Source organism: Amblyomma maculatum, unplaced genomic scaffold (assembly GCF_055883805.1).
Source record: "Amblyomma maculatum isolate TAMU_Amacu unplaced genomic scaffold, ASM5588380v1 scaffold_27, whole genome shotgun sequence".
Lineage (NCBI taxonomy): Eukaryota > Metazoa > Arthropoda > Arachnida > Ixodida > Ixodidae > Amblyomma > Amblyomma maculatum.
In genome coordinates, this window is record NW_028146752.1 from 112,983 (window position 1) to 131,208 (window position 18,226).

General features: G+C 41.0%; 1 protein-coding gene, 1 long non-coding RNA gene and 1 pseudogene across 9 annotated transcripts in view; 2 read left to right on the forward strand and 1 right to left on the reverse strand.

Annotated features, from left to right (window-relative positions):
* The first annotated feature begins 9,548 nt into the window (after positions 1–9,548).
* On the forward strand, positions 9,549–10,254 carry LOC146170912 (uncharacterized; annotated as a pseudogene).
* A 311-nt stretch (positions 10,255–10,565) lies between these two features.
* The window catches only part of LOC146170913 (uncharacterized), a 70,726-nt gene continuing 63,065 nt past the window's right edge, over positions 10,566–18,226 (forward strand). For 4 of the 8 annotated variants that reach the window (XR_014703068.1, XR_014703066.1, XR_014703064.1 and 1 more), the window contains exons 1-2: positions 10,566–10,695; positions 16,157–16,288. Coding sequence is in view for 2 of the 8 variants with exons in the window: in XM_084586687.1 (XP_084442813.1) it covers positions 10,660–10,695; positions 16,157–16,288; positions 16,848–16,867 (188 nt within the window). In the remaining 6 variants the exon portion in view is untranslated. Of the gene's footprint in view, positions 10,696–16,156; positions 16,289–16,847; positions 16,868–17,453; positions 18,055–18,098; positions 18,218–18,226 lie in introns of those variants that run through there. The other 4 variants (XM_084586687.1, XM_084586688.1, XR_014703067.1 and 1 more) reach the window with 3 other exon arrangements.
* Positions 14,471–18,186, reverse strand: LOC146170914 (uncharacterized). Its single transcript, XR_014703070.1, has 2 exons — positions 18,048–18,186; positions 14,471–16,258 (listed from the first exon to the last, which is right to left on the reverse strand). It is a non-coding gene; the product is annotated as an uncharacterized LOC146170914 (long non-coding RNA).

Here is an 18,226-nt window from a genome sequence, read left to right on the forward strand (position 1 = left end):
ATGATATGTAACTTGAAACTTGCATGCCCTGGAGAGGCATGCTGTGTTGTACATTTTCATTGCCTAAAAGAAACTCTGAGATATTTAGTGTTTTAAAACATCTGCATTGTAGTCATATTAATACACGCTGTTTCACAGGCAGCTGAATTTGACATACATTTAAGATGGCGGACATATCAAGCACATTGATTTGAGCGTACTAAAATTGCTCTTAGTAATAGGTTTGAGTCGGTTTATGAGCTTTAACATCCCAGAGGGACTCGGGCTATGCCACATGCTGTAGTGGAGGGCTTTGTAAATTTTTACCACCTGTGCACTGACATCGCAGAGCACATGGGCACCTTGCTTTTCTTGCTGCCAAAAAGCAGTTTCCACAGCCATGATTCGATCCCATATTCTTGGATAGAGCAGTCGAGCGCCCAGTCACTGAGCTGTTGAGGTGCTATTTAAATACTTATACTTACCATGTGGATTGAACTATATATAGACATACGCACATCAAATGAAAAAAAGCAAAGTCATATATGGGAGGCAAGATGGAATTGCAGTTTCACTTCACTGTGCCATGCATGTTCTAGAGCGTACAGTTTTACTGATTCTGACAGAATGTATATGATAATATCGATAGTACTAATTGGTAACTTGCATTTAGAAACACTGAGCTTTGTTCACCACTTGATGCAGCATATAATTATGTCCAGTGCAGGAGGGTTCTTGCATCAAGCTTTCTGTGTCAGGTAGTGGCTGCTTGGCACAGCCAGGCAGCTACAGGTCAACTGCCAGAATGTGTTGATGTGAAGCAATTTGAGAACAAATTATTTGTTCCATATGACAAGAAATGAAGCTCACTAATTTAGCAGATTGAACAGTTTTGTTTTGCATGAGAGGATGACAGCACACAAAAATGGATAGGGGCACATATGGCAACAAACAACGATATGCTTGGTGAGCACTCATTTGTTTGGTTATTCCTTCAAGGAAAGGAATGATGAATTGTGTCTTCGTCATTTCTGAGCCGTTCATTCCTGTCTTCCAAGGTTTCAGTAATCTTTAAGGGAGGAGATAAGAATGAAATATATAACTGCCGACCAATTTTCATTCGACCGTTTTTGTTTTTTTTCAAAAGCTCTAGAGAAAGTTATAGTTAAAAAAACTGAGAACTCTTCGATAAACACTCTTTACTATTAATGACAATCAGTTCGGCTTTTGCAAACGATGGTCCACTGAATCTGCTCAGCTGCTGCAAAATGAAATTATTTTACAGGGTTTTGAATGTAAGAACACAACGCTAGGCATGTTTGTAGACTTTGGTAAAATGCATGAACTCCTCAGTCATAACATATTACTTCATAAACTTAAAAGGTATGGCATCCGCGGCTCTCTTCTTAATCTGTTTCTCTCATATAGTCGGCGTAAACAGGCTGTCTGTACTGATGGTAACCTGTCTGGTTTAAAAACTATACAATGTGGAGCTTCCCATGGTAGCCCTCTGGGTCCGTTTCTTTTTAGTGCTTATATTAATGATATGGTTATATAAACTTGCTTTCAATGTTCTGTAAGCTGATGATACAAGCTTTTTCTTACTGACTCATCCACAGGTAACCTATTAAAAAGAGGGAACATTGTTCTTCAGTCATTAAACAGATGGTTAATATCAAATGAACTTGTTAATTGTCGATAGTAAGAAATTTAAAACAGTTTTCTTTTGACCTTTAAACTTTAAAGGAACTTTATCAGCACTCATTTTACTTACCTTAAAACTTAATAATACAATAGAAATTATCGACAGCTTTAAATCATTTGCTGTTATTTTTGATGCACATATGAAAGGAACAGAACAGATTACATATATTGCAAAGAAAGTGTCACAGTCTGTTGGCATCCTTTGCAGGTGTCACTGAGAGTTTTCTCCAAATCTAAAGTTGATAATCTACAACACAATATTTCAATCTTATCTTAACTATTGCCATTTGGTCTGGACCATCACATAAAGCACTAACATTAATAAGGTACTAATGCTTCAAAAGAAAGTAATTAGATTAATAGCCGGGGACAGTTATACAGCTCATACAGCACATTTTTTTTTCCTTAAATATGAGATTATTTGTATTCAAATACCGGCTAGTATATTATCTGAGGTTCTATTCTTCCACAGCAGCTGCTTTTCTTATGTCCCTGGCGGAAATGTCCATGGCGTGAACAGTACCAATTGTGCAAGCTGTTGTGGCCAAGTGGAAAATATATAATGCTCATTTATTCATTTTATGGTTAAGATATGAAGCAGTAATCTACCAGTTTGCGTACTGCAATTACTTCATTTATATTTGCAGCCGAAAATGAAGCTAGCTTCCAGTACAGCACTTGGAAAATATACTATTTAAAATATTAATGGGACTGGTATGTTTCAAGCAATTTAAGATAAACAGGCCTAGCTCTTGCTTTCTAATTTCACCTTGAAATAAAAAAAAAAATTCGCATCCGACCCGACCAAATGACCAATTGAACTGAAGTGATAACAGTAACCTCGCTGTAGCAAACTCGGAGTTAATTGTAAAACTCAAGTCCCAATTCATGTTCAGTAGACGACTGTAAATATTTGAACTTTTATAGTAAAGACATTTTTGACAAGAATCGGTTATATATAGTATCTGGCAGCGGCGACGTACTTCCCATGAAATGACATCGCCGCACGCGCGATACAAAATCGCGAGGCAAAGTTTTCTTAAACTGGCTTTACCACTAGACTTTCAGCTGTGCTAAGAAGCTAACTTTACGTAGGCCTCGGAGCTGTGAGGGAAAGCATGCGGTGTGTAGGAAAAAAACAAAACAAAGAAAACAAAGGAATGTGGAAAGAAGGTGGCGCGGTTCATTCGGAGAGCAAATGGGCAGCGAGAAGTACGGAAGGAACGAAACGGCCTGACGTTCACAACAATTATTGTGCAGTGCGAGGCATGCGGTGGCAAGAATTAGTGCATGAATGCGGAACGCCTTTGCTTCACTTGGCTGTCGCGTGCATTTCTCGTTGATTGCCTCTTCGATGACAAACAGCGGAAAGTGATGCTGTGTTCTTGCAAGGCTTTGGTTTTCACATGAAATCAAACTCAGTTGTATTCGATTGTTGTGTATGCATGCTTGAGGTATGCTTCCACGAGATGTAAAAAAAAATCTTATAGCCGAAAAAAAAAAAGAAAGAAAATTGCGCATAAAGATTTGAGAGAGATGGAAGGTATTTTAGAGTGTTTTATTTTTATAAAGCAGCAACACATATATATTTATTAAGCCATTTATAATAGACAGCACATCTGCGCCATATATATCATCACAATTATACTGATTTAGTAAAGACCCTTATATAGTCAATATAAAGTCATGATCGGACCAGCAATATATATTGCTGGTCCGATCGTGACTTTACTATTAAAGGGTTCATTCAACCTGAATCAGTGCTTTCAAGGCCTGCATTATATGACCTCTTAGCTCCCATTTTGCAGCCAGGTCAAGAAAGAAAGTCATTGTCCCATGTTCCCTATAGAATACTATGCCTCCAAGATATATATTTTTGATTCGCACCATCTTTCAGACCTGGTATATCTCTTTTTGACCCCTATAGAACTTTGCCATGTCATATTCTGTTCCCACCTTAACTATTGCACGCTGATATATGGGGGGCAACTACTAATAATAGACACCAAGTACACTTCTGCGTCTAGAAAAGAAAGTTATTTCCCAGGGAGCACCAAAATATTGGAGCAATGTAACATTTTTGTTTCATTTGAACATTATTTTGATGTTATCAGTGTCTTTATTTGAAATATTTTAGCAATAGGGGACATATTAGGCTGGTATAATGTGTTGATAAACATTTAATTAATATAAATCTAACTTGTATGCAACATAAATGTAACATTCGTGAAAGTGTAGAGTAACCTTGCCGAGCATGTAGGCCCGCTCACGATGGTACACAGCTTGCGCGCTTTGCAAAGACCACAATACAGCACAACTACATATAACAGCACAACTTCTACACTCACCTCTGAACAAGTCATTTAGAGTCATGCTTTTATATCCATAGCCGATGGGTGTGCAAGGAGTCATAGTGACGAATGAATAATAATCAAAACTCTCTAACAAAATATTAGGGCTGCTTTCATTCTACGGCAGGCATAATTTCAAAGCTCTAGTTGAAAAGAAATATGTTATTGAAAAAACATGGTTACTGGAAGAAAAAGGCCAAAAGTGCTGGGACTTAGTGTTCAAAATGTATATTCTATGTTGCTTTATATATTTATGATCCAAATATTATTTAATATTTAGCAGACAATATTAGAATAACATTTGTTTGTAACATTAAAGTAATGTTTGCAATATGCAACATAAAACATTATATAACATTTATAATATTTGGCAGTTATTAATAATATAATGTTTCTTTTGAATGTTACAACTTGTAACATCATTCTAATGTTTGGTGCTACGTAGTTGCATAAACAATGTATTGTATTTGCATCCTTCAACAGAGGTTATCATGCATTCAGCATCAAACTGTGAATATCATTACAATCTTTTTTATCAATTCGACTTTGCTTATGAAAAATGTCAATTTTTAATGACCCAATCAGGGGAAGCACTATGTTTCAATATTTTTAACATGTGCCTATGAAAAAGGGATGATACATTACCAAACTAATTACCTTCTTCACTCTTTACTATCTTTCCAATCCCTGTCATATGACAGTCACACATAAAGTTTTGTGTTCAATATGTTTCTAGAGTGACCTGTTTTTCTATTTTATTGTGCAATATGATACCTAATTCATTCAACCTAAAAATGGGACTTTTTTGTGCATTTTTCTATATTATTGTACATATAGTAATGTTGCATATTGTCAGTACTTTGGTTCATTTTTCATTTATATGCATGCAAAGCTGAATGTCTTTGCTAGAAACTTCTTTGAACAATTCTGTTGCTTCCTTGACCTCGTCCTTAAGCTGTCTCTACAGCTTTCTGTCAGAGAGTCTGTAAATGAAATGTTGAGCATAAACATGAATTGCTTTCAATTGATTTGAATTGCCTAGTGAAAAAATAATAAAAAAGAGCCCCATTTACAGCTGGACTGTTGAACTGAAGATCACTTCTTTCCAGCTGGAAACCATATATATTTCTTCCAGAATGACATATTTTTCGAGCTGAATTATATATTGCACTGGAAAACCTGTTGATCAGGAATGTTTTTACTTCCTGATGGAAAATTGACATTTCCAGTCAAACAGCTAGAAAATTTGCAGCTAGAGTGCAACAACAGTCATAGTGACATATGAACTGCACAACACTAAACAACATGCAACTCGATGCATCGTCCATATGGATACCATATGCATAGAGCCAAGCATACAACATACCATGCCATCATTAAGAGCCTTTACTTGTGATGTTAAACGTATGTCATCAGACCAGGTGGTTCATATAAGATTTGGTGAAAATGAGTACAGAAGCCTTCTCCTTGATTGTTCATGTAAACAGAAAAAAGAGGGGTGGTATAGTAAGCAAACCTTTATAACAAAATTATATATATATTTGTGCATGCGCTCTGTTTCAGGCAGAATTTAAGAGATTTAGGTGCAAATTATACTTTTATTTAAAAATGTATTTGCGGTAATAAAGAAAGCGGCAAAATTCTGCAACCTGTACTGCTTGAAGTATATTTTTATTATGTTGTTTTATAGTTATTATTGAAACCGTATAATGTGGAGTACACTATATATCAAAGCAATTTTTCTTTGTAATGTTAAATTCATGTTTATAATACAGCATAACAATATTATTTGTCAACTTATAACAGCATATTATAACATTGAAAAGATCAGCTATTACTTATGTAACACAAGCATTAATACAACTGACATACCAGTTTTGTTATTCTAATGTTGCTACCTATAGTTGAAGAATTCTTTGACAATTTTAGCAGATTGATGCGCTCCACTGCTGATTTGCTTCTTGTTCATTGTTTGACATAGATGAAGCATGTGTGTATGAGCGGAGGTCTTGTCATCACCTTTGCATGCGGTTCACTAATCGGGCAAGCACTTTACATTAAAATAACCAATATGTGCAGCAATCTCGTCCTTTGCACTAAATTGCAGAATATAGTCACAAAATTTCCAGTTAGGAATTTTCACTGTTGATCGTTTTTATCATATATCACATTAACCGATCACTACCACTGCTTTGCCGGATTTTGCACACGTAATATACATGCAGCACGACAGCCAGTGAAGAGGATATATCAAGCACATAAAAAAAAAAAATCATAAGGGGTGGGCTTTACAGTAACATAAGTCGACATGCAGAGAAGCCCCCTGTTTGTCCGTTTGCATACTGAAAACATCCCTACATCATTCTGCAGTTTTTTTTTTTTCTTAAAAAAAAAAAGTGTATCTGGGAAATCAAATTGGAACGAGGCAGTAAGTAAATATTTTCCAGTGCTGAATGGGGCAGATGTGCCGGGTGTGGTTCAACCAGCATGAATTAACGAAAGATTTTAGCTCTTTATTATTATTTTGCATAATAACCACGGCTCATTTCGTGATATATTCCACCCGCTATTATGCCCAAGCATCCTGTTCTTCCTGTAGTATATGTGTCACTGTGTGTATGTGCTCTAATGATTCGGCGCGCACGTATACGTACACCGCGCGCACTGCCGCGACCCTCCGTAGTAATACAGCGCGTTGCACAATTAGAGGCGCGATGTAGAATGCTTCTCCCAGCTAAACTGTGGAATCCTCGCAGTTAAAATTTTGCACAAAAAGGGCATTTTGTCGCTAGTATTTTTTAATATGAAATTTGTTTGGGGTGCTTGCCTGATTCGATTAAAAGAAGTCAGTTGTTCCCATCTTATGCGGCGGCAATGACCGCTGCCCCAGCAATGGTACTGGTGGCGCCACCTCATGCTGCTACAACAACTCTGTAGCAGGAAAAGAGGGGGCGAACGTTTCTGGCAGAAGGTTTGAGTTGTTGTAAGCAGCATGAGGTAGCGCCACCAGTGCCATCGCTGGGGTAGCGGCTCGTCTGCCGTCGTCGCCGCCGCTTAAGATGAGAACATCTGACTTCTTTTGATCGAATCAGGCATGTACCCCAAACAGATTTGGTATTAAAATATACTAGCAACAAAATACCATTTCTGTGCAAAATTTGAACTGCAAGGATGCCGCGGTTTGGCTGGGAGAGGTACATCGCGCCTCTAATTGTGCAACACGCTAAACTTGCGAGCGGGCTAGTTCTATAGGACTCCGACGACCTCTGGCGCTGCATGGTTATACACAAACACAACACTTGTTTAATTCTCTTGTGTGTGTGTTGTGTTTGTGTATAACCATACAGCGCCAGAGGTCGTCGGGGACGCGACCCTCCAGTCTTACTCGCATTTCATATAACCCAGAGCTGCTTACACTAAAGCTTTACGGATAATATATAGCTACGCTTCGGCGTCGTTTGGTCGGATGTTCTGCTCACTGCAATTCCCTGAGACATCGAAATTGTATACTATCTCGTGTCTCCTGAGGCCGCGTCGTCTGCCATCTCAGTGTCATAGCTGCCATGCCATGAACAGTGGATGGCGCAACCGACGAAAACTAAAACAGACTATATATGCACACCTTTAAAGCCTTCAATTTAATTTTTAAAGTACAATATTAACATTTGCAGTTGCCCTCTTTTTATTTTTTTAGTTAACAAAATGCTGCACTGCTGCAAGCAAGGAGGATATATAGAACTTGCTGGAGTGGAGGGGGCGCTCGTCACGTGAAGCCGGCCGTCGCCATCTTGCCAGTGGCAGAAAGCGCGTTCGACGCCGGCTCGCGCTACTGCTTTCGCGCGCTGTTTGAGTGCAAGCTGACGCGACGAGCATGCAAACACCAACAGTTTGATAATGGTTGCCTCTTGCGTTGCCTACGGATGTGCAAACAGACTGAAGAAGGGTTGTGGCCTCACATTCCACCTGTAAGTGCACGAAAAGGTGTTCAATTGAGCCCTACGCGCGCGTTGCCGAGTGGCGCAAACTGATGTGGTAAATGTGTGCAACAAATAATAGTCCCGAAATTACTGTCGTTTCCAAAAAATATCGAGCTGAGGAGTCTGTGGGAGCGGGCCGTTCGCCTTGAAAGATGGCATGCAAGCGATGGAGATCGCCTGTTCTCCGTAGACTTCGCGCCCGCGAGTGCTTTGACTTCAGCGTGCAGACGACGCGGCTGCGCGCGGGAAGTGTGCGTTCTGTGTTTCCTGCTTTTTCGCAGCACCTACAGAAGCCCGTGAGTATTACTTGAGGATGTTAAACCATGACACGCTAGACAAAATTATTCGCCTTTCTCACGTGAGAAGTGTTCGGGCATAAATACGGCTGCCGAAATGAGTCGACGAAGGCTCTTGTCGGATAGTGGATGGAAGCAAATGGAAGGAAACGTCTGAGCTTCTTGACGCTAGTGATTTTTTTTTTGTTTTTGTTTTAGTGTCGTGCTGGAGAATTGTGTTCGTGGAAAAAAAGTGTGCTGTGAGCGCTATTTTTCTGCTTTTGCTCTATTTCTGTCTCCCCGAAGCCAGAAATGTGTGTCTTCATGATTGTTGGTATAAACATCAGATTCAAGATGCCAGTCGCACACTTTCTAATTGACACACTCACTGGAGTGGAGAAGGCGGAGCTGGCCAAACAATGTATTGAGAAGCTTGCATCAGTTCAGGCTGAAGTTGTCTCTCTTACATTTGACGGTGCCTCATCGAACTTCACTATGGCTAAGTGTTTAGGTGCTCAGCTTCGACCGGACTCTGTTGGGTTTATTACAAGCTTTGTCGACCCAGCTGATTGCACTAAAAATGTTCACGTTATTTTAGATGCCTTCCATATGATTAAGCTCATCCGCAACTCATTGACAACCGTAAGCCACCTCATCGACGCTGAAGAAAAGCATGTGAAGTGGACTTATGCAGTAGCATTGGAGGCTTTGCAACGTGGAGAGGGGTTGCGGCTTGGCATCAAACTCACAAAGGTCCACGTTCAGTGGGAATAGCAAACAATGAAGGTCCGATATGCTGTACAAGCACTGAGTGCCTCAGTTGCCGATGCCTTGAACTTCTGCGAACAAGTGCTCAAGCTGCCACAATTCAAAGGTGCCAGCACAACATCAAACTTTATTAGAATTTTTGATCACTTGTTTGACATCATGAACTCTAGGAACCCATTAGAAAGGTCTTATAAGGCACCTCTTCGTAAGCAGAATAAAGCCTGCTGGAGGCCATTCTTTTCGGAGACCCTGGCTACATAAACGGGCTGAGACACCCGGCAGGACGTCCAGTTACAGAAGGACTAAACAAAACTGGGTTTTTTGGCTTTTTGATATGCAAGGCAATTGGCACCAAAAGAATGTTCGACGAGCTTGTCGGCCAGGATCAACTGAAATACTTGCTGACCCACAAACTCAGTCAAGATAATGCCGAGAACTTCTTTGAGTTTATACGTGGACGAGGAGGTCATGACAATAATCCAACAGCTGCGCAGTTTATGGCTGCATACAAGCGTCTGTTCGTTCAGACGGAAGAGACGTCTTCCAATTCTGAAAACTGCTCCCAAGACAACGTCTCCATCTTGAATTCAACCACTACTGTAACCATGGTAGATGTAAAAAGCACTGTCACTGACATGCACTGGTCATCAGTTCTTCTGCCCGATGACCACGACTACACACATCGCATTAACTGGTCCGAAAGTCTTTCTGCTTTTTTCGATGCCGTGGTGCCATATATAGCAGGCTTAGTTGTGCGAAAAGTTAGTACAACGACAACATGTGATCAGTGCATCATAGCCCTGCATTCCGATGAGCTTGCACCTTTAAATAAGCAGAAGATCCGAGGTGGTCTTGTTCCGCCGTCACAAGACGTCATTGGCCTGTGTGAAGCAGTTGAGAAGGGGCTGCGACGGCTGCAGGCGGAATGTTATGCCATTACAATGGTGCAGGCAAGGGCAAAACACCTTATCTTGGAAGTCCTGGGTGTGTCTTTAAAAACAAAGTGGTACTAGGAACAGGAGGAGCACTTCCTTGATTTCGACCCGCTTGACAATCATAACTACAATTTGTGCAAAACAAATCGTTGAAGAATACGTGAAAGTTAGGATACACCACATGATGAAGGAACGAAACCAGGAATTGATCAAGATTAAAGTTAGACCAGTTCTGTCAAGGGTGATTATCTTCAATCACCAGTAGAGTGCCTTTCATCATTATTTTTACTGTGCGTCTGATTATTAAGCTTTTTTTCCTTAACATTTGTGCAGGCTAACTGCTTTCTACATGCCAGTTGGCTGCTGATGGATGGAAATAAACATTTACAACCACAACCGCTTGCTTTCATTGTTTTGTAAACGCGCGCAACTTCCTAGGCAGCGCGAAGAAGTACGAGCGCGGTTGCGTACTGCTGCTTTTTGCCACTGGCAAGATGGCCGCCAAGGCTTCACTCTCCAGCATAGGCGCGTATAGGCGGCTTCCACTCCAGCAAGTTCTATATATCCTCCTTGGCTGCAAGCTACGTTCACTGCGGGATGCATTACAAATGGCGGCGGAGATGTTTGCATTTGCTGTCATCTTGCGGGGCCATACACCATATTACTACTGATGACATCGAAAACGCTTCCCGCATTGAATGTATTGGTAAGATTCTCTTAGTATTACTGAAGGTTATAAAAAAAATATTCACAATGGCTTTATTGCATCAGTCATTCATCGCAAAATTTGCGCATAGCTGTAAACTTTCCTTGTGCCCCTCGAAACTAGGAGGTATGGTTTGTTCACGTCGTTTGTATACAAGCGGGGCAGTGTGTGTACTTGTGAGGTTTGTGTGCTTGCGAGTTTCTTATATCAGCCCCTTCGGTCAAGTCTTCTCAGGTGTGCAGTTCTGTACTTGCAGTAGTATGTATGTACAGTTTGGCTCAGTATGCATATGGCTGCAAATCAAAGCCGTTCAGTTTTTTCAGAAACTTGGTGCTTGAAAATTTCGTCATTATCCGGGGTTTGAAACCGGGATCACCACCTGTCCCCGGCAGTCGGTCTACCAACTGAAATGTGCAGCAGATTAGATGCTAGGCGAGAGCGAATTGATGAACAGCTCGAAATGGGAATAGCTGCTGCAGTATACCGCGAATGGCTGCACCCTTTTGCGACTTGACTTGAAAAATTACGCAGGAATCTGCCTTCAAAGTAGATGACTCAACATTTTACGGGAGCTCCGCTGAGTGTTTCGGGCTGTTTACAAACATGAACACTCCATGATGCCTGAAATTTATGTTTATAACTGGTTATAAGTGAGAGAAACCAAGTACAGTTTTAAAAAGCTGTTGATGCAATGTTGGATCGCAGTATGTAGTCCATGAAACGACGTGACATGATTTGGGTAATCAACAGGGAAGATGGGATTTTGTTATTTGCAACCTTGCCTTTTTCGTTGCTGTAATCTGCAACTTTCATCTTCTCTCTCTTTTTAGTAGTTTGTGACTTTCTAGACTATGGTTTCTTTCAATTGGCCGATTTGGGCTACTTGTTAAAACTGGCTGTTTTCAACTGGGCTATTTGTTAAAATGTGGATAAGATAGAGTAGGTGTGTTCAAGCCCACCTGTGTGCACACAGCACACATAGACTGCACTGCAGGTGAGTCCCCATACTTTTGTATGGTCATCAACACACCTTTCTAGAGCGCTGAAACGCCACCATGTCGCGTAAATAAAGGGAAATATGAGGTGTGACAAAATAAACGAGACAAGTGTGTAGCTTGAAAAAAGAGTTGAGTTGGCAACAACTGCTTTGCTGACATCATCCCACACACCTCCCCTATTCATGCACTAAAAATACTTAAATTAGCAAAGAAAAGTCACAGTTTTGGAGTGATGGATGGCTGTTGCAATAGGACAATGCACCCGCTCACATGACCATATCTGTCAAGCAGTTTCTGACCAGCAAAAACATTGCTGTGATGGAGCATCCTACTTATTTACCAGATTTGGCTCCATGTGACTTTTTTTATTTCCTAAAGTTAAATCTTGCTTAAAGGGAACCAATTTTGTCTTATTTGTAGAGGTTCAGGCAAAAACAGAGAATCTCCTGAAGGGCCTTCCAAAAACCTCGTTCCAGAACTGTTACCAGCAATGGCAGAAGTGCAGAAGTGTGTGAATGCTGAGGTGACTACTTTGAAGGTGATAATGTCACAGAGAACTGATTCTAAAAGTGCAGTAATTTATTGGACCAGTCTCGTTTTTTTTGTGTCACACCTCGTATTTTTATCAGGTGCTCGGGTCAGGTGGGGTATGGGGTGAGACCTAAGGTGCATAGGCGTACTCTTTGCCTTGGCAACTGCGTTGTGCCAGTTCCAGAGTATCTGAGCCAAGATAACACTTTCTTAGCACCACTGCATACTGCTGCAGCACTCTAGCCTGGCGTGCTGATTACAGTACTATAATTAGTTAAATGTCAAGAATGCTGTGCCAAATACCCCTGTAAGAAGGCCCTCCTGCCAGTAGAATCAATTTTTTCAGTGTCACCATAGGCTGGGCAAGTTCTTCCTTTCATTTGTTCAAGGCACTGAACACTATCGTCAAAACAACACCCCTTGTCACCTGCTGGCATGAGAAGAGAAAAAACTCGGTTACTGGAAGGTTCCTCTCAGTTGATGTCATTGGTCGAAGGGCTTCCTTTGAAGAATTTTGCCGCTGCATTCTTGACCCGTAACCGACTGTTGTTCACATTGAAAGCCCCTTTTGTGTGCCCCTGCCGATTCCCATGGTGGGATCTTTTTATCACTGTAGCTCGGGGTGGAAAAATTAGGTGCGCTATTGCAGTATTTCCTGCACAAACCTGAGACAAAGAGATGGCGCTCTTCATACCACACTCTCTGTAGATCACAGTAAATCCACTTGCAGTAATGCTCACAGCATCCAGCATTTGCATGTAAAAAATCGAGATCATCTAGTTTCTGTCAATTCCATGTCTAAAAAAAAAATGCTCTCCACAATGCACATTGCAAATGCTGTTTATTCCATCACAGCAACTGGGTTCACTACTGTGATGTGTGTGCCAAATCTGGTCACATCAGATGGTTATGAGAATAGGAGGTGCCAATTTTACCAAACATATTGCGTGTGCATATAACAATAGCACACAGATTACAAAAACGTTTCCTGCATACTTGAACAAAGCTGCTTCCAAGAAGTAAATTTCCATTGCATGCAGAGGTGAATCTTTGCTGTAGCACTGTAATATTTGTGAATGTAAAAGTCCTCCCTTGCCATCCAAGCCAACTCGTTTGTTCTGCGCATTGCATACTTTCTCTAGTCAGGCTTCATATCCTCATTTTAATGTGCATAGCTAAATGTGCCGGTGCTTTTGTTTTTTTCTTAATAATAAAGGATTGGTTGTGAGGAAAAGGGAGGGATTGTTAAATGAATGAAAAAAGATTGGCCAATCTATTGAAGTCGAGGAGGGAGTGCTGATATGGTTCCTGTTTCCAAGCAGGATACGAAGACATCATTGCACAATGATGGATCTGACCAAAAGGAGATTTCAGTGCATTATGTGGAGGCTATATGGAAAAAATACTTCAGCGGAACACTTCATAAAGGGCATGTCATGCTTATTTTGGCAGCCACTTTTACTATCATTGCAACAGTACAGCTAGCAGTGCTGACAAAAGGTTTTTCACTCTTGCCAATTTCTGGGAATTGCAAGTTTTTTTGCAAGGGATCACCTTATGCCACACTATTTGCACTGAACTTGCAGAATAGCCTCTCGGGCAGAATGTCAGGCCTTCTGAAGTTTCGTTGATCACTGTAATGCCCCACACTCTTTCATCCTTTGTGTCGCAGTTCTCAGAAAACTAAGTGCTGGAGCGTAACCATGTTTCTTTAAGGACAGCTACTTCTATGTCCTTTGTAAGAAGTGTAAACTCAAGCCGGAGTTTTCTTCATGACGGCCCTGCTGTTAATGTTTATAACTATCGCCATCTCTGTGTTTAATTTTTGCTGCTATTATTTCTAAGAGTCTTCATAGTGTTCTACCCATGCATGTGCAATTTTCTGGGTTTTACTTTTTGTGTATCTAGCTTGGTGTTAATGTCGTCATTTCTTCCATACGTGGAGCTGTGCTAATGCTTTTATTCCTTTTCAGCAAAACAAATCTTTGCTTCGTTTGCTTTCATGCATCAGTTTCCTTCTTGTAGTCTTGCAGTTTAATGAATACCTTTTTGCAAGCTTTCTTCCTTTGGCAGTTACCGGTTTAAAGCAATAGATGACCAGGCTGAAGACCGCCAAGGCAGGGAATGCAGGGAATGGCACAGAGGCATGTTGAAAAGGAAAAACACAAAATTGCATTTATTGACCTGCAGTCAAAAGGAATTTGGAGAACAGTGGGAAAATGCAGCGAATGACGCAGAGGCATGTGAAACAGTAAAACACAAACATGGCATTTATTGGCTAGCAAGTAAAAAGGAATTTAGGGGACATCAACACTGCCTGTAAAAATGTGACTCAACGTCACTAATCGTTCCTCTCTATGGCTCGGTTTGCAGTTTGCGCACAGGCACTTTGCTACTTGCTTAATTTCACTTAATTTTGTGCCTCTGCTATCTCACACATACTCATTAATTAGCATGCAGCCGTAAGCATCATGTGAAAGGTCACTCGGCACAGATATAAAGCCCGCTTCGACCAAAACATACAAACATCGTTGTAAGGCCTAGGGGTAGCACATCTGACTTGGCATCCAACAGTTCCAGGTTTGATTCCTGTCCTTCCCTCCGTAAAGCTACTACCAACCTGGCTATGTCATGTGGTCTCAAGACATCATACAACCCACAGGCTGATCAATGCTTGGCTATGCCATCTCCCATTTAACATGTACCAGATGCATGTCTATGATTTTTTGTCTACAGTACTGACAGATTTTCTGCAGAGCGGGACCATTAACACTGTCACATTGATACACAAGTACTTACAGGAGTAGAATGACCATAACACAAGATATTTGGTACTCATAGCAAAGAACCCAACAATTACACACTCATTTAAGTTTTTGGGAATAGGCAGGAAGTTGGGATGGAGCAGATTAAAATTTTTAAGGGTATGGGGAGCCTCAGTCTGCTAGCCAGCGTTTCGACAAGAAGGATTGTCATCATCTAGGCAATGCATTCATCACTGGCAAAAAAAAATTAAAAAAAAAAGAATCGAAGAATGGGAAAGGCACAGTAACTGTCTCACGTTTCTGTGGACACCTGAACTATGCTCTGAGGGAAGGGATGGAGGAGGGAATGAAAGACTGAAGACAAAAGAACAATGAGGCATCCACTTAAATTTTGCCTAGAAGGGTACAATAATGACAGCATTAACAGGTCCCGTTTGCAGCTTCTCTTGCGAACTTACATTCCTACTTATGCACTTTACAACACCCTTAATCAGTAATTTCTTAATTTCCTCTTCTGCTATCTCATACATACTCTTTGTATAGTAATAAGCTACTATATTATGTGAAAGACTACCTAGCATAGATATAAAGCCTCGCTTAACAAAAACATACAGACATGTTTGCGTGGCCTTGAGTCGGGATGTCCCACTCTGAATGCAAAGTTCCTCAGAAGGAAATAGGCTTGGGTAGGTTGGTAAATCATCTTAACTCAGGAAGCATAGCGCAGGAAGACTGGAAAACGAGGACAACACAGGACTAGCGCTAGCCCTGTGTTGTCCTCGTTCTCCGTTCTTCCCGCGCTGTGCTTCCCGAGCAAAGTTCCTGGAGGGTTGGATTGCCTTCGTCCTGCTATATGAAATGACAAGCCTGAAGCTTCTGTCAAATCGGCCATATCACATGGTCGCATGATGTCGCAGAACCCTGCAATTGATCAGTGTCCGACCATGTCCGCTGCCAGCCATGCCCGTGATTTTTAGCTCAATTCAGATGCTGGAGTTTTCTAGAAAATGGGACTTTTAGCCTTATTGCATTGAAAGGTGCGGTAGCAGAGGGCTCCGAATTATTTTAAGGTACTGTGGTAAGTGACAACCTTGTGCTGTACAGCCTTTTACATGTCATGTGCATTACAGTATCATTGACAGCAGTTAAATGGGCCTCCACTTTCAGGAGGAAGACTGCCGAGGAAGTGGACAGGGCAGTAAGATGGCAAACTTGAACTTGAAAGAAGTGCTGTCCAGGCATGAGGCATGTGTGTCCAAGCATGAGGAACTGCGACAAATGACGCAAAGAGGAAATCAGGTTGAAGTTGAGCCCTACAGTACTCAACTTTAGGGCCTTTGCATGAATGCTTTGTATATATTTTTTAATATACTTACAAACTTTCAAGACAACAGCACAATGTCAATGTAAACATTGCTGGAGAGAGTGGGAGCTAGTTGCACCATCAAGTTCAACAGAAAGTCGAGCTAGTTATTACTATGTGATACTTTAGCATAAGCAGTGCAAATACAAAGGACAGGAACTCAAAGACAGAGCAGTGCCAGTCCTCCTCTAGTTCAGTCTTTTGTTATTAAAAGACAGTCTTGAGATACTTACCAGCATGAGCAATTTGTCTGCAACAGGTGCTTTAAGAGTTGAAAAGGTTATGTGCATGCTTTTAGAAGTACTCATACCCATCAGCCGTTAACAACACCATAAAGATAACTCATAAAGGTCTTCTTGAGTATCTTCCCAATCTAGTGCACTGGGGTGAGCTTGAGGCTTTTCTCTCCTTGATGCAGAGTGATAATGTGCCAGTTGCTTATGTGCTTTTCCTGACCTTAGTTAACATCTCACTGTCCCTTTAATCTGCCTGCAGGAGGAGCATTCAGAGGACAGGTACAAAATCTTTCGCTGTTGCAAATTTGAGGTGGTCTAAGGAACTATAATACATACCTACATAGAGCTTAGTAGAACATTAAGAATATGCTCACTGCATCATGCCTGTGCTAATTGTGAGCCTACGTAAAGCCTACAAGGTATATAAGTTTTTTGTCCTAATATATACATATATATATTTTTTGTCTTGCAACATGCACCATATTTTATTCACTGTTTCAGCTACAACTGTCAGTGAATGTCAAAAATACATTCTTTAGTTAGAAGAGCAAATTCTTCAGCATAGCATTGTCAGCTGTGGTCTGCATTAGACTACTGCTAAGCTGTGTTAACTAGCTAACTGGCAGTGGCACAGGTAGAAATATTTTTTTGGGGATGTTGTGTGCCACCGGGAAAAAAAAAAAAAAAAAATGGGCTAAGCAAAAAAAGGAGAAAGAAGGAGGATAGCTGCGCTCTGGCTGGCTGGTTGACAAATATTAATTAGCTAGCCTTTTAACTATTACTGCTAAACTCTCTGTTGTGGCCCAGTGCAAATAATATACATACAAATTTTTTAATTTGTGAAAATGCCATTCCTGTGTTGCAGTGCGAGGACTTTCGGGCCACACTCGACAGAAGTGAAACTGAGTGGATGCAGACAGTTCTAGCCACACAAACAAATGTGTGTTGCACAATGGCACAGCTATCCCGTGGTCTCTTTTTTAAGGCACCCGGTAGGGAGCAGTGAGGGACTGAGCTTGTGACAGGTGTGCAACAAGTACTTGCAGGCTTGGCATGCACCCGAGTTTGGCTCGTAATTCCTGTTGGTGTTGTGATGAAGAGAATGGCATTTGCGAAAAACTAAAACTGATATGAATATTATTTCCAGTACACTATAAATCTCTCAAGAAATAAAGACCTGACCAGTAATGGGTAAAAGGATAACTGTTTAATATTAGTTCCTGGCAGCTAACCTGTCTCAGCTGTATTTAACTGTTGCCCATCACAGCTGACAATGTTATGCTGAATGAAGTGATCTTCCAGTTTGAAAATCCTATTTTGAATTATTGCCAACAGTGCAACACCTCTTATACTGCTTATTGCTGTCAAGGCTGATAGCCAGCATACATCAGTACAAAGCGCACTGTTGCAGATACCAAAGGTGTGATAATTAGCGGGACATTGCCAAGTGTGAGATTACCGTGGTAGGATGGGAAGGTGGTGTACTTGACCTTGAAAACTTCCACTTCAGGTAAAAAGGCAGCAAGCTTTGCGGAAGGAGTGCCATGTTAACCTGGAAAGAAATAACAGAAACAAGCAGCAAAACCAAAAAAGCAACGAAGAGATAGCAGAGCAAGCATAAACTCGGCAGCAAATTTT